This window comes from Aspergillus japonicus (assembly GCF_003184785.1).
Source record: "Aspergillus japonicus CBS 114.51 unplaced genomic scaffold BO86scaffold_34, whole genome shotgun sequence".
NCBI lineage: Eukaryota > Fungi > Ascomycota > Eurotiomycetes > Eurotiales > Aspergillaceae > Aspergillus > Aspergillus japonicus.
In genome coordinates this window covers 252,670-274,558 of record NW_020291671.1, presented here as the reverse complement: position 1 = coordinate 274,558, position 21,889 = coordinate 252,670, and the positions used below count along the sequence as shown (strand labels likewise).

General features: G+C 55.0%; 12 protein-coding genes and 1 non-coding gene across 13 annotated transcripts; 7 read left to right on the top strand and 6 right to left on the bottom strand.

Moving 5' to 3' along the window:
• Positions 1 to 243: 243 nt before the first annotated feature.
• On the top strand, positions 244 to 1,837 carry BO86DRAFT_364886 (uncharacterized protein; the record flags this gene model as incomplete). Its single annotated transcript, XM_025670030.1, has 4 exons — positions 244 to 574; positions 636 to 743; positions 798 to 1,098; positions 1,150 to 1,837. Exons 1-4 carry the CDS (start codon positions 286 to 288, stop codon positions 1,835 to 1,837), a joined length of 1,386 nt encoding a protein of 461 aa, XP_025526436.1. The 5' UTR covers positions 244 to 285.
• A 131-nt stretch (positions 1,838 to 1,968) lies between these two features.
• BO86DRAFT_410860 (NAD(P)-binding protein) lies at positions 1,969 to 3,178 on the bottom strand (the record flags this gene model as incomplete). The annotated part of the gene is made up of 3 exons (XM_025674537.1): positions 2,499 to 3,178; positions 2,151 to 2,426; positions 1,969 to 2,095 (listed from the first exon to the last, which is right to left on the bottom strand). The coding sequence occupies exons 1-3, from the start codon at positions 3,092 to 3,094 to the stop codon at positions 1,969 to 1,971; spliced, it is 999 nt and encodes a 332-aa protein (XP_025526435.1). The 5' UTR covers positions 3,095 to 3,178.
• A 310-nt stretch (positions 3,179 to 3,488) lies between these two features.
• On the top strand, positions 3,489 to 4,031 carry BO86DRAFT_364882 (uncharacterized protein). Its single transcript, XM_025670029.1, has one exon. It carries the CDS (start codon positions 3,624 to 3,626, stop codon positions 4,008 to 4,010), a length of 387 nt encoding a protein of 128 aa, XP_025526434.1. The 5' UTR covers positions 3,489 to 3,623; the 3' UTR covers positions 4,011 to 4,031.
• A 548-nt stretch (positions 4,032 to 4,579) lies between these two features.
• On the bottom strand, positions 4,580 to 6,438 carry BO86DRAFT_420033 (SGNH/GDSL hydrolase family protein; the record flags this gene model as incomplete). Its single annotated transcript, XM_025675176.1, has 10 exons — positions 4,580 to 4,885; positions 4,945 to 5,181; positions 5,233 to 5,292; positions 5,355 to 5,448; positions 5,497 to 5,584; positions 5,726 to 5,844; positions 5,927 to 5,979; positions 6,056 to 6,092; positions 6,166 to 6,172; positions 6,237 to 6,438. The coding sequence occupies 10 exons, from the start codon at positions 6,436 to 6,438 to the stop codon at positions 4,580 to 4,582; spliced, it is 1,203 nt and encodes a 400-aa protein (XP_025526433.1).
• A 736-nt stretch (positions 6,439 to 7,174) lies between these two features.
• On the top strand, positions 7,175 to 7,762 carry BO86DRAFT_315975 (BTB/POZ domain-containing protein; the record flags this gene model as incomplete). Its single annotated transcript, XM_025668115.1, has 1 exon — positions 7,175 to 7,762. A coding segment is annotated over one exon (588 nt), but the record flags the coding sequence as incomplete, so codon positions are not given.
• A 1,005-nt stretch (positions 7,763 to 8,767) lies between these two features.
• On the bottom strand, positions 8,768 to 8,886 carry BO86DRAFT_t179. The gene has a single exon. It is a non-coding gene; the product is annotated as a tRNA-Leu (tRNA).
• Positions 8,887 to 9,674: 788 nt separating this feature from the next.
• BO86DRAFT_316086 (phenol acid carboxylase) lies at positions 9,675 to 10,196 on the top strand (the record flags this gene model as incomplete). The annotated part of the gene is made up of 1 exon (XM_025668120.1): positions 9,675 to 10,196. The coding sequence occupies one exon, from the start codon at positions 9,675 to 9,677 to the stop codon at positions 10,194 to 10,196; it is 522 nt and encodes a 173-aa protein (XP_025526431.1).
• Positions 10,197 to 10,714: 518 nt separating this feature from the next.
• On the top strand, positions 10,715 to 12,425 carry BO86DRAFT_420031 (cytochrome P450; the record flags this gene model as incomplete). Its single annotated transcript, XM_025675175.1, has 5 exons — positions 10,715 to 10,756; positions 10,813 to 10,954; positions 11,026 to 11,414; positions 11,471 to 12,164; positions 12,223 to 12,425. The coding sequence occupies 5 exons, from the start codon at positions 10,715 to 10,717 to the stop codon at positions 12,423 to 12,425; spliced, it is 1,470 nt and encodes a 489-aa protein (XP_025526430.1).
• Positions 12,426 to 12,621: 196 nt separating this feature from the next.
• On the top strand, positions 12,622 to 13,915 carry BO86DRAFT_390300 (oxidoreductase, short chain dehydrogenase/reductase family). Its single transcript, XM_025672348.1, has one exon. It carries the CDS (start codon positions 12,693 to 12,695, stop codon positions 13,620 to 13,622), a length of 930 nt encoding a protein of 309 aa, XP_025526429.1. The 5' UTR covers positions 12,622 to 12,692; the 3' UTR covers positions 13,623 to 13,915.
• A 394-nt stretch (positions 13,916 to 14,309) lies between these two features.
• On the top strand, positions 14,310 to 15,365 carry BO86DRAFT_457162 (phytanoyl-CoA dioxygenase family protein; the record flags this gene model as incomplete). The annotated part of the gene is made up of 2 exons (XM_025677211.1): positions 14,310 to 14,973; positions 15,076 to 15,365. The coding sequence occupies 2 exons, from the start codon at positions 14,310 to 14,312 to the stop codon at positions 15,363 to 15,365; spliced, it is 954 nt and encodes a 317-aa protein (XP_025526428.1).
• Positions 15,366 to 15,573: 208 nt separating this feature from the next.
• Positions 15,574 to 17,110, bottom strand: BO86DRAFT_433270 (NAD-dependent succinate-semialdehyde dehydrogenase; the record flags this gene model as incomplete). The annotated part of the gene is made up of 2 exons (XM_025675829.1): positions 15,574 to 15,688; positions 15,738 to 17,110. 2 exons carry the CDS (start codon positions 17,108 to 17,110, stop codon positions 15,574 to 15,576), a joined length of 1,488 nt encoding a protein of 495 aa, XP_025526427.1.
• A 287-nt stretch (positions 17,111 to 17,397) lies between these two features.
• On the bottom strand, positions 17,398 to 19,113 carry BO86DRAFT_127228 (Zn(II)2Cys6 transcription factor). The gene is made up of 5 exons (XM_025666073.1): positions 19,004 to 19,113; positions 18,791 to 18,950; positions 18,479 to 18,738; positions 18,013 to 18,430; positions 17,398 to 17,950 (listed from the first exon to the last, which is right to left on the bottom strand). Exons 1-5 carry the CDS (start codon positions 19,041 to 19,043, stop codon positions 17,458 to 17,460), a joined length of 1,371 nt encoding a protein of 456 aa, XP_025526426.1. The 5' UTR covers positions 19,044 to 19,113; the 3' UTR covers positions 17,398 to 17,457.
• A 973-nt stretch (positions 19,114 to 20,086) lies between these two features.
• On the bottom strand, positions 20,087 to 21,371 carry BO86DRAFT_400834 (tyrosinase family protein; the record flags this gene model as incomplete). Its single annotated transcript, XM_025673732.1, has 5 exons — positions 20,087 to 20,407; positions 20,479 to 20,809; positions 20,891 to 20,976; positions 21,068 to 21,230; positions 21,280 to 21,371. The coding sequence occupies 5 exons, from the start codon at positions 21,369 to 21,371 to the stop codon at positions 20,087 to 20,089; spliced, it is 993 nt and encodes a 330-aa protein (XP_025526425.1).
• Positions 21,372 to 21,889: the final 518 nt, after the last annotated feature.

Genomic DNA, 21,889 nt, shown 5'->3' with positions numbered 1-21,889 from the left:
AAGATTCGGATTGCCTTTTATAACCCTACCCCGCAACCTGAAGAGCACAGTAAATTCGATCATGAGATATTCATTCCATCTTTCCAGAGACCTGCCAAGATCGTTCCATATGGCAGGCCAACCACATGTCAGAATCTCCAAAGTCCGTTATCTCCGCTATCGCCGATCTTACTTCTCGCCCTTCACTTGCAGTACTCTATGATGTCCTCATCGTGTTCACTTTGGCCTATCGTCATCATCATCCCGGAGCACAAACACACCAAGCACTAACTCAACTGCTGCAGCATGCACTGGGAGTTCGTGGACGGCAACACTGCCATCTCAGCCACCACCCGAAAGCGCATCCGAAGCCATGTGGCTCGATGCAAGAACGCGGGGAGACGCCTCAAACGACCATCCCGACTGAGCAAGGCTCATGGTGAACCTCCAACTTACCTCCGCATCCCTGCCCTCCTTCAGAGTCACGAAACCAATGACGATCAAGAGATTATTTGCGACATCAAAAGACCCATCACGAGCGGTTTAATCTTCCCTGTCGAGATGGAGCCACAAACTCGGGACATCGCACACAAGGGTACTGTACATATGTGCGATCTGCGGAACAACTGTGCCGATAGCATGTTAACAGTCGCTAGCATTTGACTTTATTCGTGACCTACGCGGTGCTCCTGGGTTATTTTCCATCGTTGAGGAACCCAGCGCTCCTTTAATTTGGGTTCAATACATGTTCCTCGATGCCGCGTGTGAGTGGCCTAATGATTTTATCTTACACATCGAGAACGCTGACGGCGAGCAAGACTTCCATTCAGTCATCGCCACATGCCTGTGGATTGTACCAGGACTCATATCCGAGCAGCACCGAGTCGTCGAGGCATCGCGCCATTTATTGCGCACGATACACCTGATCAGTGGCCGGCTGGCCGGCGCAAACTCCACCTCGGATGATACCGTGGCGGCCGTGGTGGGTATGGTGCACTACGAGCGGCACCAGGGGCAGTTCGGACGAGCTCTCATTCACACCCGAGGGCTGCGGCAGATGGCCGACTTGCGTGGCGGGGTTCTCAAACTGGGATGTGAGCTGGCCAGGAAGGTATTTCTGTATGGATTGGCCAAGCTTAGCTGCAATACGTCTCGCTGACCAGCGTTCAGGTGTGATATGGAGTGTTCGTTTCAGCTGGGCTGTGCACCTTTGTTCTCTATTGAAGAGGTTGATGCTGTGATTTTTTCAACAGGTGACTTTGAGTTGAGACGCATTGCAGCGACACCTGAGGCCGGCCCTTGCGATCTGAATACGTGTCTAGCCACTCTACTACGGCATGGGAGGGATCTTGCGCTCGTTTACAACGCCATTGGGGCCGGTCAACAACCGAAGCTTACATATTATGCTCATTTCGATCTCGTTCTATCCTTCGGCTATCGGCTTTTGAAGTTCAGTCCATTGCAAGGACCGCGGCCAGTTAGTCATCTGGACGATGTCCTTCACCTGGGCTTGATAATCTTTCTCTGCACTTTTATTCGACGACTGGATCGTGGCATTGCCGACAACAATCTACTTGCGAGACTGCTTGGGTCTGTGGCCGAGAAAGTGGAGACCGATCGTGGAACACAGGAAGCACTCCTGTGGGCTCTACTTGTCGGCACAGCATCTATCTTCCAAAGGGATATCCCGGAGTGGCTCACGGCGAAGGCTGCAACGCTGATACAGAGTCTGAGGCTTGCTACCTGGGAAGATACTCTAGGCTTACTTCACCGTTATCCATGGGTCAATGCCCTCCACAATGAGTCCGCCCGAGGGTTGTGGCACAGAGTGGCTCCGTCTTACAATAGTGGCTATTGAGCTAAGAAGAGATGATCATATTGATGACAGAGCGATGAACAAGATAGTGCAACCTGATACTTGAAAATTTTCTTGAGCAATTGAAGTCCGACACAAGCGAGTCTTCTTCGCAATGATGGCCGACCATTCAACTACTGCTTTAACATAGCTTCCACACATCCTGGCTCAACGGACTCCAACACCTCCGCAACAGCATCCCACATTCGTTTCTGCATGGCTTTCCCTTCTTCATCGGTCACCCAGTTGGGAACATCACTCCTGTATTCGATCATCAGCGCAATACTTCGAATAAATGTCAACATGGCAAACTTACTCGCCTATCTCGCACGAATGGAGAAGACACCCATGAGACTCCCTCCCCGCCACCGCACCATGCAACAGCGTCCGACTCCCATCTTCCGCCGTGCGCCCGTAAAGCTGATGCATATCGGCAACCTGCGCCTTATAGCCCGGCGGAGCATTGCGAATCAGCTCAGTCGTGCAAAGACCCGGACAAACAAGGTTGAAGACCACCCCCGTGCGCTCGACGGGCAGTAAAGTCGCGAGGTGCTTCAGCGCCAGGATCTCCATCAACTTTGACAGATGGTAACTACGGCATCCATTAGCTTGCTCGCACGCTTCATCAAATAACAACAGTGACTGAGCAGAAGAAGACACTCACCTCTTGACCTGCAACCCCTCATCTTGTTCAATCCCCACCAGCGGATCCTCCCAGATCCGCTGCCACTCCTCCTGAGCTGTGAACCCGATCCGACTCGTCACAATCACGACCCTGACCAGTCCACCGCCACTCCTCTCCGCACTCTCCCGCATCTTCCTCGCCAACAACACAGCCAACAAGAACGTACTCAGCACATTCACCGTCACAGACAAGAGATGGCCCTCGGCACGGACGGGGCCCATCATCGCCACCGCCGCATTCTCAATCACCGCGTCGATGCGCTCCAGCTCTGCAATTGCCCGCTGCGCAAACGCCTTCACCGAGTCGAAACTGCTGAGGTCCAGGAGCCACACCTCCACCACGCCTGGACGACCGCTACTTTTGTTGATAGCGTCTTTCGCCCTCTCGCCAGCCTCGATACTCCGGACTGCAAGGATGACCTTGCCGGCTCCAAGCGCGACGAGATGCTTCGCTGCTTCGAAGCCAAGGCCGGTGTTCGCCCCGGTCACGATGTAGGTTCTCCCTGAGACGGCCTCCGGGGTGGCGAGGAGGGGGAGGTTGCGACGTTGGGTCGAGACAATTTCGCTGGTGGACATTGTCACTTCTTTTTCTGGTGTCACTCGAAAGGTTTCAATTGTCAATGACGTGTAATCGGATAGCGGTGATTTGATTTGAATGAGGGCTTTGCCTGAGAGTTGACATGCTCTTTATACCCAGTACCCATGGTTGCCGCCGCATTCTGTTTGGTTTGGTTGAGCGGACTTTACGGATGTAGATCTGTTTAAAAGTACAGCACTGGTCTTCTTATGTCCGACGATGTCCGACACGACATTAGATCTTGGGGATTTAAGATCAGTATCTCCATCAAGGTGATGATGTTGGTAGATCCTCCAGATTCGACCACTGAGAGAGTAGTGTCCTAATCGGGTTAGCTTGGGGCATCGGGCCGTGACTAGTCAGCTTTCAGGAAGATCAATACTCCGGCCCGGGGTCACTTCACAGGCCTTTCTTCCATGCACACAAAGTCTAGAATGCCCATGTCTCGGCGCACCCCAATCATTGTCAACCCTGGCACACCTACACATCAACGACGAGCTTGTGATCTCATTGTACAGGAAGTTTGAGATGCTGTGGGACTTCCCTGAGTTTGGTATTGCAACCGACGGTGCTGATATCATTTCGGCACCGGACGGCCATCTTCCACTCGCAAGTCTCGCGCGCGGTCAGGGGCGCTTCCCTCCCTGCCTTTCCGTGGTTCGGATCCCCACCGCCATCCGGTATTGCGAGGCGGTCATTAATCTACTGTGTCGCGACGATGAGACTCCTCGAGAGCCCTATTGGCTGGCAATCGTAACATACGTTCGGGAGTACGTCGATGGAACGGAAGCCTTCCACGAGGAATGCTTGAAGGATGGCTATAGACAATTCTACACGGTCATGAAACAGGGGGATCCGCAGATGTATCATCACCTGAAGACGCTTCGCGATAGTCTGAGCCAGAGTAATAGGTAAAGTACGGGCGACAAATACGACCTGAATCATTGTAGAGCATAATATCCCGGGCGCTCTCTTCGCTCAGAGGGACCCCAACAAATATGGAGGTACTAGAGTACACCCAGGTCAATCGCCCGCTCCATCATCGGATGTGCGCAAGTAAAGGGTGGCATTGCTTACCCTTGCCTAATGAAGTAGAGGCAGGTATTGACATACGTACTTCCCAACTTTCGCGTGTGGTATTTGGGAAATGAACCCGAGTGGTGGGTGCTACTTCTCCTGCTGCGTACGACAAGGCCTTGGATCGATACTGGTCGATATAGAAGAACAGAGGAAGAAGAAGAAGAAGAAGAAGAAGAAGAAAAGCGCAGAGGCAAAGTAATTTGGCAAGCTACTCTATAGCCTCCCATCTAGCATGCAGCGATAATCAACTATGTCACATAGAACAATCCAACTGGTGCTCAGACACGCTCCATATATGCACAGCACCCCATGCGATAATCGAAATATGCAAGGCCTCTCAGCCCGAATAATTACACTATACAAGGCCAAGTCGACCGAAACTGTACACTCTTCTCCGACAGAAATCAATACCCCTCCTGGTCGTTCCAGTACAACGTTCCGTGCTGCACCTCGCCGGTCGGCTTGAGCTCCCAGCGCAGGACCAGCCGCGTCCACTGCAGCAGATGGCTGGCGACCTTGATGTGGCCGACGTCCGTCGGGTGGTTCTTAGGGTTGATGTCGTTGTGCTGCAGGATGCCGTCCGTGTTGAGGTAATGCACGAACGTCCAGCGCAGGTCCTTGAAGTACTCGTACACGCGGATGATCTCGTCCTTGTACTGGATGGTCGACTTGTACTCCGTGCCGACTTTCTGGAAGGGGCCCCATTGCGACTGGCCGACCGTTAGCAGGAGTCGACAGACATGAGTCGGTAGGCGGGTGGTTGGCTTACCATCAGAACGATTTCGGCTTTGGGCCAGACGCGATGAATCTCCTCCACCATGTCAACGTAAGCCTGGTAGAACTTCTCGCCGGGCACCTCGTTCGGGTGGCGCCAGTCGTTTCCGCCCATCTGGATGAACACCAGGTCGGCGGGTTGCTCGGCCGAGTTGTCGAAGGCGGGAGGATTGTCGCCGTAGAATTGGTGGGCGCGGGCTCCGGGATCGGAGGCGCGGTTCCACCACCAGGTCTGCAATGGTTAGTTTTGGTGCAGCGTCAGGTTCGAAGGTGGGGGAAATACCATTCCGTGGACGCCACCGCCGTAGCACTGCATGTCCGCTAGACAGACGCCGGGGTAGGCCTAGAGTAGAATGAGTCAGAGCGTGTACTTTAGGGGCACCTCTGAAAGAGGGTTTAACTGACCGTGATGGTGAACTCAGCATCTCCGAGTCCCACGCCGTAGAGGAAGGACCAGGATGACAAGGTCTCATAGGTGGCATATTGACCCCCGGCCAGCCTGTTCGGTTAATACGCGAACACGCATGCAGCCACCATGTACACTCACGAGCCTCCAATAATCTCCACCTTTCTCTTGTAGGGCGTGGGTTTCGTGATGTAGGCGTCCTTCGCAACGGACACGCCGGCCAACTGGACTGTGCAGGGGATAAGCCGCGGAACCGCAGACGCGCAGACACGCAGAGACAGGGCAAACTTATCCTATGCCCCAATTCGTCACTGGCACGTTGTCAGCCTTCACGTTCTGTACAAGCACAAGCTTATCTGGTTTTGCCCACCTCGCATCTCAAACACATTGCTCTTGGTATCAATGCCGTCGGTGAAGTCATCGGGCCCGATGAATTGGTAGGTCGCATCGGCGGTCACGTTGGAGAATCGCCAGTCCAGAGACCCAATTCTGTGGTATCGGAGTTGGTATCGAGGAATGATCGTGATCGAGGGTATAGAGGAAGAGGGGGAACAAGGGGGAGGGAGGATACCGATAAGCGACGAGGGCACCGTTGGAGGTACTGGGGCCGAAACTTAGAGCTAACTGGAATGTGGAGTCGCAATGCGTCAGCCTTTTTTTGGTTTCCTTTCCACGGTCGGTCGCGGGGCGAAACCCTTACCTTGTTGCCGGAAAACTCAACCTTGATCCCAGGGGCTCTATGCGCACACGGTCAGTGGTGTCAGGCGCATGCCATTTTTTATTTTTCACAGAAAGAACAGAAGAACCCACGACCACCCTGGTCTTCGATTAGCCACAAACTCGACAGATTGACGTGTTTTTCCCACTGGAGGTGCACTCACAGGAAATGTGCTGGCTATCCCAACGGCCTTTGTAGGCAATCTCAGGGACGCCCGCGTCGTAGTTGCGCCAGGAATCATCGAGTTTGATGGGGGACTGTTGGCCGGGGTAAGGGTCCTCGCGTGGCTGGCCATTCTGCAGAATGGTGGCAGCCACGGGCCAGACCCGGAGGAAGATGAGCAGCAAAATGGGGGCGAATCTCATGGTGTGCACCAGCAGCCTCGGAGTGAGAGAAACTTGACGGTCACAGGCAGAGGACGACTCATGATAAAAGCATGATAAACGAGCAACATGAATTGACGGTCAGGGGCGACCAGCGCAGGCCAGCCAAGCCCAGGGCCAAGGTTGCATTTCCCCAGCAGTGATGATGACTGGTGGCTTGCCGCCGCTTCCCGCGCCACGCCCGCCCATTATGAGGTGATCGCTTCGAATGATTCGCTGCCATGTGCAGTCCCTTCATGCCTTGGCGGTAAGGCAGACCTCTTTTCAAACAGTGCAAACCCCGCCAGGCATCATTCACTTGGCCCTCACCAGGTGTGAATGAGTGAGGTATAGTCGAGTCCGTTGTTGGTTGATAGTGACACCTTCAATCTTTGAGTCCTTACTTGTACTATTTCTTTGGTTATTATGTATCTCTCAACACCTCTCTCCGTCGGCTACCTTCATCATCATCATCATCTCTTTATACCTGGTTTCAAGATTTTCTCATACGCGATCGATCCTCACGACAAACAAGTACACAGTTATCTACTTTGGTGCAACTTCCATAGTCAGACATGGCGAGAGGCAAGGACAGCGAGAGACCTGCCAAGCGAATCCGGGTCTCAATGGATGAGCGCAGCAAGTACGAATGCCCTCCTTTGTCTTTACTACGTACTAATCCCAGGCAAGAGTCACAGGGGACGTCATAACCATACTGGTTGGGCCAAAATAAAAATCTTATACCGTGTACGAGGAGCTGGCTCATGCATCTTCGCCAGTTATCGACAAGGCTTTGACGGCCAGCTGGGTAGAGCATTGCAACCGCACCATTCAGTTTCCGGAGGGTGAACCTGCGACATTCGAGATATACATGCATTGGCTCTACTTCTCAACGTTTGCTGTGGTTGGCTACGATGATGGTAGTGGCTACAGACCATTGATCAAAGCCTATGTCCTAGGAGACAAGTTACTTGACACGAAGTTCCAGGACGCCGTGATTGATGCCATTGTCGAAAGACGATACTCGAAAGACCTGGTTTGCAAATACACCCAGCCTAGCAATGACACCATCAACTGGTTATACTCCCACACAACTTCCTCGGCGCCGATCCGCCAGCTATTTGTGGATATGCTCGCGGGTTGCAGAAGTCCCCCTCTAGCGGTGACGGTTTTTTTGAAAGAGACCTCCCAGGAATTTCTTCTGCAGCTGATAGCAAAGCTGTATGAACGGCGAGCGACGGACAAAACACCTCTCAAGGCCTCCGATTATTATCGTCAGCCCACTGACCCCAGTAAGCCAACTCAGCCAGAGGACAAATCTAAGTAGTAGCAACACCAGGTACTGGGTCTGTCCATATTGTGAAGGCATTGGACTCAAATCCTTGCCTGACTTTCGTTCCGCTTCTATACTCGAGTGTCCTTCTGGCCAAAGCCAGTTACGCTGCCAGAGCTGCTCAATCACGCGTCCTCAGGGGTTCATACAATTCATATGGAAAGATGTCGCACATCGGGTTGGGTTCTGGTCTTGCGAGGGGAGCATAGGCAAGCGATAACTACAGGGAAGCTTATGTGGTATTAGGCGGTAGTAGAGGTAATTGGTGGAATGAAATGACAATGCCGGTTGACCTTGCCGATCTCACAGTAGCGCAATAGTTTTATTTTCTTGGTGACGATAACTTCAGAGTCTGTGTCTTGTTTTGCCCCGGAACTGTAGCCTCGCAGTGATTTGCTCTCGATTGTCATGGAGTCCTCCAACCTGTCAATGATGATGACAGTTTGTGCTCAGGATGTGAACTTGTCTATCGCCCTTAGTGCAAATGGTTCTAGGACAACCAGAGCACATTGCTGCTAACCCTTCTATTTAACTCACTTTTATTATCTGCTGTGGACCAAGCAGGCAAATTTGAACTATAGGAGGGATAAAGAGACTGGAGGTCGGTCATAGCAGAGTCCTGACTTGTAAGATCCTTCTACAGGAGGAAACTGTAGGCAAACTGATTATAGGCTTTGACTCACAGATTAAAGGTTAAAGTGTCCAAGATGATAGTTGTTTGACTTTCTGCACATCTGAGATGGGCAACCTCCTGTCTAAGCCAACAATAACACAACCTATGGCTGAGAGCATTGGTGCCTTCACACTCATTGTAAGCACGCAAGGACCGTGCATTGGTACTAGCAATGAGGAATGAGGAGGAACAATGCAGTTGAAGCATGTGTCAACTGTGGATATGATAGTGGGGCATTTAATTTCCCTGGATTTCCGCCGGTCGGCCGAAGGTGGAAGTTCACTCACACACAGGGGAGGGAAAAAAAGAGAAGGAGCAAAAAGATATGACAAGAGTGGGATTCGAACCCACGCCACTTGCGTGACTAGGAATGTTGCTCGGTGGAGCGAACATGTGTGATCAGGTTGCCTGACCCTAGCGCCTTAGACCGCTCGGCCATCTTGCCTTGGTGATACAAAGGCCGCTGCTTTGGTTTTATGACGCACGTAACACGTAAAGGTCCTATGGCATCTAGGTCCTGTCTAGCATCAGCTCAATGCACCCAAACAACACTGTTAGGGAGCTGTTCTTACATATAACCATACTAGTGGGTCTTGAAGAGGTCAGTGGGTTAATTTGAGGTGTCATACTACTCATGCCGACTGTGTCTAGGGTACCCTAGTTCGGGGCTGTACTTGAGGTAGGATATATATCTATCCGCCAGTGGTATCACGGTGCCTTCTCGAGTCTCGGCAGCAGTCAATGGGCATGGATCCAATCATTTATCTTAATATTGTCATCATCCGCGAATGATCCATCTAGACATCAACCAACAGCCAAAACTCTAGCCAGAATTTCATCTACTCGACAGCCGTGTTTGCTGGGTAGATCGACCTGGATTCCCTGCATCGCGGTTAACCGTGCCCCCCCCCCCGACACGAGCTTACGAGATTCGCCCTTCGATCAAAATAAGCTCCAATACCCTGAATGGAGCAACCGGGAAGATGGCGGTTGGCGTGAGCCAGTTCCCTGGGTTGAGTAACAAGGCCGAGGAACACCGAGAGCCTGTCACTCCCTACCAGTGAGTCGGGACTACTATAAGAGTGGTGTCACCAGCAGTCCGACTCTGTTATAAAGAAGATGCAACGCCTTGTAGAAGGCTCACTACTTGAGGGAAGAATCCGATCATCCCCAGCTTGGTCTCCCCCCATTGCCTCATTCCCATTGAATTCCACCTTTGGTCTATCATTCAACATGCCCGTGCTCCCTCAGCTTGAGGGCTCAACATTCGACGCCGATCTCCGCGACCGCCACATTATCTACGACTATGCAGCACACGATGGCAACGGTAACCCGGAGAAATGGCGCTATGAGATCTGGTTCTTCAACGAAGACCGGGTGGTGTACGCCATCCATGGCGGGCCGATGGCTGGCCGCAAGAACTTCCAGGCAGCGACATACCAGTGCATTCGCCCCGGCGAGCTATGGCAGGTCAACTGGCTAGCGGAAACGGGGACGATTTGCTCTTTGGTGTTTGATATCCCCCACCAGCGCCTGAGTACCCTGCTGGGCTTCTCCAAGGGCCACTGGACCCACAACGAGGCTGCGCGTGGTGACAAGCGCAACTTGGGGGATTTTGCCCGCTGGCGCGAGTTGGCAAGAATTGGATCGTCGCAGGCGGACCGAGTGCTATTGAGTGAGCAGGCTGTCATCCTGCGGGATTTCCACGGAGCGGGGGAGCTCAAGCCGATCGATCCGTCCTGGCCGACGCTGTAAGTGGCTGAAGTGGCTGTAGTGGCTGTAGTGGCTGTTAGTGGCTGGCTTTATGCATGCATACACAATACACAATGCTGTCCAGTCGTCAACTCTGGTCATGCAATATGATGTACTGTCGGTGATGATGTGTTCATAGATGCCTTAGCACGCTTACTCCGACAAGCTTTGGCAAGCTCCCCAAGGATCAACTCGCACGTATAAGCCGCAATCCTACTAGTCTTATCGCAGGCCTGCATGTAAGCTCTGCGTCCACCGTGACCGGCCGCATAAGCACCACAGAAATCTTGCACCGTTTCAACGACATGGCAGAGTCCCGGCACCATATCCGGTGCTGGCATGCACGATCCATGATGATCCTTGATCAACACCTCGGGGTATTCGGCTTTAAGGCATCTGCAAACCCCGCTTTTGCCTATATAAAGAACATGTCATTCGGTCTCTGCTACAACCAACAGACCATTGCAATCCTCCCCCCTCAGAAAGAATCTACTGCTCGATTTGCCGACTCGATTGGCACAATGTTGTTCATCATCGGTGTTGTACTTGGCTGCTTGCTTGTCGTGCGTGTCCATGCTCCGAAGACGCCCAACCGCAAGACTAATATCAGTATCTACAGCACTTCTTCTATCGAGGACTGACCAGCCCTCTCGCCCATATCCCGGGCCCGCCTTATTCGCGATGGACCAGTGCGGTCTTCTCCTATTACTGCGTGCGAGGCGAGGTAGCCCAGTATGTCCATGGCCTGCACCGCAAATATGGTACTGTGCAGCCTGTTGGACCCTGCCAGACGAAGATCGACCTCTAACCCGCTAACCCACCCACTTGCCAGGCCCCGTCGTCCGTGTCACCCCCACTGAAGTCGACATCTGCGATACCAGCGCCGTCAAGCAAATCCACAAAACCGGCAGTGCCTTTCTCAAGTCCCAATGGTACGTCGACCTCACCCCGCGTGAGAGACAAAGCACCTTTTCCACCGTCGACCCCAAGTTCCATGCCGCCCACCGACGGCTGCTGTCCTCGCCCATCTCCGACTCGGCCCTGATGACCCAGTTCGAGCCACTCATCCGGGCCCGAGTCAGCCAAGCCATCGATGGACTAGGCCGAGATATGGCAGCCACCGGGGCCGGGGATGTGTACAAATGGATGCTGTTCATGGCCACGGACATTATCGGGGAGATGTCCTTTGGCGAGTCCTTCCGCATGCTGGACTCAGGCCAGGTGCGTGTTACTCCACCCCCAGCAACCAGAGGATCTGGCTCACCCACCCACCGCAGAAAAGCCAATACAGCAATGACCTGGAACGGATCGCGTTGACGGGAATCATCCGCACCACGTTCCCGACCATGTTCAAGCTCGCCGCGACTCTGCCGTTGCCCTACTTCCGCGAGACGGTGAAGGCCGTGAACCGTCTGGAGTCATATGCCGTGGCGTCCATCGGCCGCTATTATGGCATGCTGAAACAGAACCCAAAGGACCCCAAGCCCACCCTGTTCACCAAGCTGTATGACGCCGGCGAGAACGGCCTCTCGGAGAAGGAGATCATCGCCGAGGCGCGCACCTTCATCGTGGCCGGCAGTGACACCACCGCTGTAACGCTGACCTACCTGATCCATGCCGTGTGCCAGAATCCCCAGATTCGAGACACCCTGGTCGCTGAGGTGGCGCAGCTGCCGGCCGACTTCACGGACCGGGATCTGCGGGGCCTGCCGTACTTGAACCGGGTCATTCTGGAGTCGCTCCGACTCTATAGTGCGGTTCCGTCGGCGCTGCGTCGTGCCGTGCCTGCTGGCGGGGCGCATCTGGCGGGATATAGTCTTCCTGCTGGGGTCACGGTGGGAACGCAGTCGTATTCTCTGCATCGCGACGAGAAGATCTTCCCGGACGCGGAGAGGTTTGAGCCGGACCGGTGGGTGTCACCCACGCAAGCGATGAAGGATGCTTCGCTGCCGTTTGGTGGAGGGTCGCGTGGTAGGTTTGAGATTGTACCTGTTACTGGGCGAAAGATCAGTGCTAATAGATGAGTTAGTCTGTCTGGGAATACACCTGGCGCGAATCGAGCTACGTCTGGCCACAGCGATGTTCTTCCGTCGATTTCCGCAGGCGCGCGTGTCGAGTCGCTATGGCATGAGCGAAGCAGACATGGTGATGGAGACTTTTTTTCTGATGGCACCCAAGGGACATCGGTGTCTGATCGAAGGAAGAGATATGCAGCAGAAGGTTCAGTCTTAGTTTTAGATGATGATGATGACGATGATGATGACGTTCGTCACAAGGACTTAATACTACACCGCGGTAAATTGCAAATAAATTCAGTGTCTAAAAAATTGCTCTAGATGGTAATAGACTCTACTATAGATGATGCTTGCGGGATGTCATCTTATGGGCTTCCCCGCACTCAGCATCAACAAAGCTTCCCCGCTTTGAACCTCACCTCACCTCACCAAACAAGTAACACACCACACCACACCACAACATAAACCACATCCATCCACAATAATGTCCGACCCACCCAGCACCAAGCCCCTCAGCGACCGTGAGGCACTAGCCTTGCGGCAAATCCCTACGATGACCTTCTCCACCGCCACCAACCCTCTAACCGCCCCTCTTCCCCCCGACCCGAGCGCCTCCACCCCAGCCCTCCGCGCCGCATCGCGCTTCGCCGTCCCCGGAAAAGCCATCATTACCGGCGGTGCCGGCTCCCTGGGCCTAACCGTTGCGCGAGCCCTACTCGAACACGGCGTGACCGCACTCTCCCTCCTCGACTTGCCCGCGACGATCACCACCTCGACCGCAGCGCTGACCGAACTCACCACCTCCTTCCCAGACGCACAGATCCGAACCTACCCAGTGGACGTGACATCGCCCGAAAGCATAACCACCACCATCACCACGGCCGTAACCAGCATGGGCGGGGTAGACCACCTCCTCAGCTTCGCGGGCATCGTCTCCTGCACGCCGTCGACCGCCGCCGCACCCAGCGAGTTCGCCAAAGTCCTCGACGTCAACCTCACGGGCTCCTTCCTCTGCGCCCAGGCTGTCGCGGCCCACATGATCGCCCAAGGCACCGGGGGCAGCATCGTCTTCACGGCCTCCATCTCCGCCCACGCGACCAACTTCCCGCAGCCGCAGGTGGCCTACAACGTCAGCAAGGCCGGGGTCGTGCATATGACGCGCAATCTGGCGGCGGAGTGGGCGGTCCACGGGATCCGGGTCAATAGTGTCAGTCCTGGGTATATGGATACGGTGCTGAATGCCGGGGATGGACTGCAGCCGTTGCGCGAAATTTGGGCGCAGCGGTGTCCGATGGGGCGAATGGGGGATGTGGAGGAGGTGACCGGGGCGTTTGTGCTGCTGTGTAGTCCGCGGGGCGGGAGGTATATCACGGGAGTGGATTTAGTGGTGGATGGGGGAGCGATGACTTTGTGAGCGCCCTGGATGATAGACAGCGATGGGTTAGGGCTGAAGGACGGGTTGGTGGTATTTCGATCTTGCCTCCGTAGATATAAGATTAGAGGCTGAAGTAGACCTCTGATCAATGATGGCAGAAGCTGTGACGTACTCCTAGTGACACGGCTTGTACACATGGCTTGAGTTCGCTACAACACCGGTCAAGTATAAGTAAATGGTATTTGTGTCCCTCGTTAGGTGATGCAGTAGCATGCCTTGTTAATTTGACCCGTTCAGCCGGAAGTATTGGCATTTCTGGCATTACCACCGAGAATCAGATGAGTATATGCATGAAGAACAGTTACAGGTAGCCCTAAAAAGTTCCGAAGTATCACAACAATGAGGGCGATATGACGCTGATAGGCAGAGTGAAAGTCAATGACTAGGCTGAAAGAGGCAATTCGGATGAGAGCCCCCCGCCCTGATAAGATTCCCCAGACAATAAGGAAAGCCACTTTCCTTCCAGATGTATATGCGTTGGGCAAGTCTTCCCATGAGTCTGATAAGAGACAATCGCACGCATGTGCCATCTGACATCGCCCGCGCACTTAAAGGCGACTCCACGAGCCTACCCACTGGCCCGCATCAACAGCATCCACCCCATAACCCTATCTGGATCCAGAACCTAAGCACGTCCATAACGTACAACCATACTACAAACTCACAATGACTCGTCTCCCCCTCCCAGTCCCACCGCCCATCGAACCCTCTTACACCCCTGCCACCAGCATCACTACCCTCCCCGCCACCAGCCCCATCGAATCCATCCTCGCCGTCCTCGAGCGCGACGGCGGCCTCATCCTGCGCGACCTCGTCACCACCTCTGAACTGCAAGCCATCGCCGCTGAGACCGCACCATGGAGCACCCCGCGACGCCACCTGGATCCCACTGCGCAGGGCGACGCCTTCTACACGATCCCCCCACAGACGACCCTCATCCCAGGCCTGGTGGGCAAATCCGTCACCGCGGCGCGCATCTGCGAGCACCCCGTCCTCGACGCCCTGCGCGAGCGCATCCTCGTCGACGAGTTCACCGTCACCCGCGAGGGGTTCCTCGAGCCCAACCGCATCGACCCCCTGCTGAGCATGAGCGCCTCGATGAACATCGGCTACGGGGCGCCGCGCCAGCTGCTCCACCGCGACGACAACGTGCACGGGGTGAAGCACCAAGCCCCTCCAGGGGAGTGGTCGCTCCAGAAAGCCAGCCAGTTCGGGTGTCTCGTGGCCGGCTGCGAGGTGACGCGGGAGAAGGGGGCGACCATGTTCGTACCGGGCAGTCATAAGTGGGGAGATGGCCGGCCGGCCATGCCCGACGAGGTGTGTTTTGCTGGTACGTTTTCCTTTTTCCCGATCAGTTCGTTTTAACTCTTTGAACGAGAGCGAACTGTAGACTCAACACGAGCTGACTGAATCCGCATGGTGATGGAGGTAGAAATGTCCCCCGGCTCCGCCCTGATCTTCCTCGGATCCGCCTACCACGGCGGCGGACACAATTCCGTGCCTGACTCGGTGCGAACCATGCACAGCTTCTTCTTCGTCCGGGGCACGTACCGCACCGAGGAGAATCAGTTTCTGGCGATCCCGCGCAGCAAAGTGCTGGAGATGAGCCCCAAAATGTTGCAGTTACTGGGCTATACGAAGCCGACCACCTCGTTGGGGATTGCGGATAACATCAGCCCGCATGAGGATGTAAAAGGGATTTGGGAGAGGGTATCTCAGTAGTGTGGACTTGATGACAGGGTATTTGGGTTAGTGGTGACAGAATGGGTTGAATGTTGGCTGTAAATAAGAGCCTCGGACTATCAATGAGACTGCTTGATACTCGAATAGAGGATCCTATTAGCTTCAACTACTGATTTAATTCGAGTCAAGTCTATATAGATAGTAGAATCGTTACATTCGTTAAACCTCAACCCAGAAGCCAGAGGCTCTACAGGTGAGAAGTGATAATACCCCCCGTGACAATCATCTTGATGGTGAGATAGTCGTCCAAGCCGTACTTGCTTCCCTCGCGGCCCATGCCTGAGTGCTTCACACCTCCGAACCTGCAGAAACATTAGCATCAACACAGTCACAAATAAGCGGAGAACGTACGGCGCCGGTGCATCGGAGATCACCCCAGTATTGAGCGCCACCATGCCTGTCTGCAACCCCTCCGATACCCGGTGGGATCTGGCTAAGTCTGTGGTCATGACATACGCCGCCAGCCCGACCTCCGCCTTGTTGGCCCTTTGGAGCACCTCCTCTTCAGTCTTGAACCTGATCAGCGCCGCCAGCGGGCCAAAGGTCTCCTCCGCCGTGACGCGCATGGAGTCATCCACATCGCCCAGGATGGTCAACTCATGGAAATTCCGCCCCAGCTTCGGCAACGCATTACCCCCGAGCAGCACAGTGGCTTTCTTCTCCACCGCGTCCTGGATATGCTCCGCCGTCTTGCCCCAGCCGTTGGTCAGCGGGCCATGCGTCGCCTGCGCATCCTCCAACCCATTCCCTACGCGGAACTTCCGCACCTCCTCCACCAACCGCCGACTGAACCGGTCGTAGATCCCCTCCTGCACGTAGATGCGATTCGCGCAGACGCACGTCTGGCCCGTGACCTTGAACTTACTGGCAATAGCAGCCGTGACCGCGACCTCGACGTCCGCATCATCGAACACGATAAACGGGGCATTGCCGCCCAGCTCGAGACTCAACTTCTTGAGCGTGTCGCTACTCTGCCGCATGAGCAGCTTTCCGACGCGCGTCGACCCGGTAAACGAGATCTTCTTGACCACCGCGCTCTCGCACAGCGCCAGCCCCAGCCGAGGGGTATTCTGCAGCGCGGTGACGACATTCAGCACCCCCTTGGGCACGCCCGCCCGCTCCGCCAGCACGGCCAAGGCATTCGACGCGAACGGGGTGAGCCCATCCGACTTGAGCACGACGGTGCAGCCGGCCGCCAGCGCGGCGGCGACCTTGCGCGCCCCCATGGCCAGGGGGAAGTTCCAGGGCACGATGAGCCCGCACACGCCGACGGGCTCCTTGAGCACCTGCACGCGGCTGGCCGGGTTGCTGTGCGGGATCACGTCGCCGTAGATGCGCGCCGCCTCCTCGCCGAACCACTCGAAGAAACTGGCCGCGAAGAGCACCTCGCCCTCCGCATCGCCTTTCACTTTGCCATTCTCCGCCGTGATGATCCGCCCGACGTCCTGTTGGTTGGCGACCAGGAGATCGTACAGCTTGCGCAGGATGCGCCCGCGTTGCCGGCCTGATTGGCTGCGCCAGGCGGGGAAGGCGGCGCCGGCGGCCGCGATGGCGCTGTGGATGTCTTCGACGGTGGATTCGGGGCAGTGGCCCAGGATGGTCTCGTCGGCCGGGTTGCTGATGGGGAAGGTTTGGCCGGACTGACTGGGAACCCAGGCGCCGTTGATGTAGGATTTGTCGACGAAGAGGGTCGGGTCTTGGAGGGTGGAGGCGAAGGAGGTCATTTTGGTGGTGGTGGTGGTGTTTGTTGTGGGGATGGTTTTGATTGTTGTAAAAGGCAGGGGTAAGCTGTTTTATATGAATAGAGGAGTGTACGAGTATACAAGCAGTTTGCAATTGACCTTCCTAGTCGAGGCAGAAGAATGAGATACCCTCGGCTGGCGATGCTCGGCTTTCCCTCCCGATCCCCGACTTCGGCAAGCCTCGGATACAGTTGCCTGTTCGGGTGTGTTTGGAGAGAGCCCTACCCTCTGTCGCCGACTATACGGTGAATGGTGTGATGGACAGGTAGTTTTATGGCCCGACTGAGCTCGATTCACTAATTATCTACTATACAAGTACGACTGCAAGCCTAAGTAACAAAAACCTGCAATTGAGGCAGCTCCGCCGCCCAATTCCGCTCTGCACACCCCTCCCACACCTGCTGCAGCAGCTCCATCGCTCGGATGATGTTGGCAAACCCATTGCGCCGAAACTGCCGCTCCAGAAACCTCCGGAAGAAGCGCTGGTCCTCCGTCTGCCGACACTCCAAGCCGATGATGAACGCCGACCACACCAGCACGTGGTCCATCTGCGCCACCTCGGGATACAGCACCAGCAACTGCTTGAATTGGTCGACCAGATGCGAGAGCGCCCGCGGCGGGCTCCCCGTCCGGGCCAGCGCGCGCTGGAGGTAGATGTCGTACGCCTGCTGCCGGACCTCGGCGATGCGGTCCAGGGCCAGCGCATGGCGCGGGTGCAAGGTGCGGTAGTAGCGGAGGCAGTCGAAGCTCTGCGCCCCGTGCGACAGGATCGCACAGATGCCCGAGTCGAGGCTGATGAGAGGGCTTGCATTGACGCGCATTCTACATTTCAATCCGTATAAGTATCTTGCACCCAACGACGGTGTGCCCGGGCTACTACTCACTTGCGTATCTCCCGCAGGAGAAAAGCAGACACCTCGCCCTCGTCAAGCCCCCCATCACCCCCAACCGCATCGATCGCTGATTGCAGCATGCGGAACAAGATCGGAAAGTCCGAGCCGCCCGTGACCATCACGGCCAACAGGAGGATGAGGATGGTCAGGATGACGGATTTCTTGGTCGCCATGTCGCAGTTGCCCAGGTCGCTGCGGCGCTGCAGCCCCCGGATGACTTGCGTGTAGAGCCTCCGGGGGTCGGCACAGCCGGGACTGCTGCCGACCGTGCCCAGGAGATGGAGGGAGGCGACGGCCAGGACGGAGTTGAGGACCAGCTCGTCGGTGTGTGCGATGGGGAGGATGGTGCCGCGCCAGCCGTTGTGCTGGTCGTCGATGACCACCATCTGCGGGGCGATTTGCTCGGAGACTTCGATGGTCAGTTGTGGGATGACCCATGTTAGGTTCTTGTGCTTACAATATGTGAGGAGGTATGACTTCCATGCTTCAAACTCGGCTAATGGGGGCGTGATGATTGAGATGGAGTCAAAGGGGGACATGGCGGGCTCTGGTGATCGATCGCTGTCTGAGGTCTGGGGCGATGGCAAGAATAGTGCAGGGACATCCTTAGGAGATGACGGGCTGTTTTTGCACTCGTTTGGAAACAGAATATTGAGGACCTCCTCCGGGCTCTGGAAGAGACAGTCCGATCCGGTTCTGCTTTTGCTACAACTCGTCCTCCGGTCTCGTCAGCATCCATCGGTGGGCGCTGACTTTCCCGCAGACGTACGGTGGTAAGATGTGTTTCCTGGGACTTCTTCTTTGGCTTGCATCACGGAACCTGAATCGCGTTCCCAGACCGCTACAGCTGATGCCCTTGGCAGTACATTTCCCACAGACAGGCTCTTTTCTATCGCAGTGAATGCGGCGCTGGGAACACTCGTAGCATCCTGTCAGATCATCAGCCTCAGCCACTTCAAGCTGATGACGACGCGTACTGTACCTTTGATCTTGGGAACATAGGGTCTATTTCGCAGAGGCATGATGCTGATTCTCTTGCACTGACTGGGTTTACCGAAGGAAATGACATGTGAGGTGCAATAAAGGCGCAACAGTGACTGCGATAACCTTCCAGATCCAGCTGGCAATGCTTATCTTCCCCGCAGTTGCTCTTATCGAACGCTAGTCCCGAGACGGCAAGAAAAATGAGAGCCCGAGTAGCCCGAGAGGCGAGCGATGATTGGCCTCGGCTGCTCGGCTGTCCGGCTACTCCATCCGATCGCTATCTTTGCATACTGCAGGTGGCATACAATGATATCATCTCTGGAAGCTCAACAGACCGTTCGCTCGGTTGAGCTGTTCTGTGCGGTGAATCCCGATTGTGGATCGAGTTGCATCATCAGGATTGGTGCATTGAGCGACTGAAGTGGAGAAAAAGGGGTAATGATGAACGATACGCGATACTTTTGAGTATGCATCATGATAAGGTAGACGAGTTCGACCGATTAGGGTTTAGCTTGAGTAGTAATTGTATCTGGATGTCGGAGTTGGTGGTGAGTGGCCAGTAGCTGAACGTCAGTTATTGCTATGGCATACAGAGGAGTCAGCCCGCGTATATATCTAATCTGCTTGTCAATAGACTACGTTTCCCACAAGAGTGCAGAAGCCCACACCGACAAAAGAAGATCGTGTCTATCATTGAGAGTCCCTGATTGGAGCAGATGGAAAGGAGGATGGTTGAGAAGGACAAACGCTGCTACGGATAGACTGGGTCTCAAATGCATAGGAAGCCCTCGCATCTATAAGAATAATGTACTATTCGGAAGCAGCTAACCCGCGTGCCCCTCCAATGGTTCCAACTTAAGATGTGAGTCCATTTTGTCAAGTAAAAGTATCTCAGCCAATACTAGCGGCAGAACGGAGGTCAAAATACAGATCCCAGGCTTTGATGAGAGGCAGCTCCCAGACACAACCATCCAGCAACGTGAGACTGCAGTGCGCAGAGGTTGCAAGACTCTCCCGGCTCGAGTTGACAGAATGGGCAAGCTCACTCATGAGACGAGAATCCATTCCACCCCCTGGACACCTACTCATAGGTGATGCAAACCTTCTCGTTGTTCACGTCCATCGCGTCCGCCACGGTGATGTTTTCCGCGAGCCCTGCCAGCCAGAGCGTATGGTTCAACGTGGTCACGTTCCCGTGGTCCCCAAAGTAGGGCACGAAGGCGTCCACTCCCAGGAACGAGGGCTGCGCCTCTCCGAACAGGGTCTGGGGCGCCACCAGCGGCCCACCCATGGCCGTCAATCGACTGGCGTTCTTCGACTGCCACTGCGTCCACAGACGGTCCAGGTTGGTGTGGTGCAGGAAGAAGATCGGATCAAATGCAGAGAAAGAGACGTGTTCCATCTAAACAGAGCCCACCAACATTAGCCAGGGCATTACAGAGCTGTTCTCTTCTCCCGGAGATGATGACTTACCGTGCCCCCGACTCCAAAATGGCCGCCCGTGTGCGGCGTGTTTCCGAGGCACGCCCACATGGACCAGTAGTCGTCGATGTCCATGCAGCTGTCGACGATGGTCTGTGAGACGGAGTCAAAATGCGTCTGGTTGAACACCCGCGTCAGGCAGCTGTCGCTGGTGCGCGTAAGCTCGGTCGTCAGGTTGAGCGGCAGATAGGCAAAAGGTCCGTCCTGAACGCAGCCATCTGCATCCGTGTTGCCAGTTCCGAAACCGGCAGTTGGGCTCGTGCTCCAGACACTGGCATTCTCCAACGGTGCCCTGGCTTGGTCCTCTTGTTCATTCCAGTACCTATGATCGGGTGAGTCACAATGCGGTGCAGCCCGAGGTCATAGTCGGGCGTCGAGCGGTAGGTTGAGTGTAAGTACTCACGGATAGGGGCCTGTGTAGCCACACTCGTCCCGGAGGAGGCTCTCGTGCACTCTGGTGTACCAACGGTGCCAGGGGAAGAAGGCACCCTAATCGGAAGGAGAAGGGTTAGACTGTCCATGGTATCTGTGAAGGAGCTGCTAAGCGTCATGACGCTGGGCAAGAGAAGGCGAGACGCACCACAACATGGATGAACTGGACTTGGGCGACATGGGCAACAAGCAGTTCGTCCCATCGGCTCTTAGAACCGTATGTCCCGGTCTGGGCGGGGGCGAGCTCCGGATTCATGAGGCAGAGGGTCGAGTCTATATACTCAGTGCGCTCGTCAAGGGTCAAAGCGGACCTGAGGTTGTGAGTATTGGCTTGCAGCGACTAAAGCAGGGAGCTCGTACCAGGACTTTCGGACGCTTGGGTTCTCGCAAACGGCTCTGGCAGTTGATGCCAGAGTCAAAGCAGCGACTCCGGTGGCAATGAGTCCTTTCATTTTGCAATGGGCGTTACTATAGCTTGCCTGAACTGGGGAATGAAATCCAATGTCTCTGATACTTTTGGTAAAACCTGAGGGGGCCTGTCGAGGTTTTATAGATGCAAGAGAGAAAAGAGGGATATTTCCATCCCAAGATTTTACATCTGGGTATCGGGCATCCCTGACTCGTGTTGCAGTCTCTGCTATTGCCAAGGAGCCGTTGTGCACGCAAAGTTGTGTATATCTTTTCGAAAGCACTTTTCACTTTTGATTAAGGCGTCGTCCTCGACATTCTACTCCGGAATGACCCACCGCGGGCCCCACGTGGGTAGGGGCACGGCTCTATTTCCTACAACGGACAGTAGACGCTCGCTGCCGGAGATTATCATGATGCATGCCCATCCCCTTTGCTTGTTTCACGTAAGCGGCATCAACATTGCTGGAGAAGGCGACTGATCTAGGGTTCCTGCTCTGGATCTCTTGGTGATAGAAATAGAGATGGCAATTCTCCTTTGGGAATAGAGAAACTGCCAAAA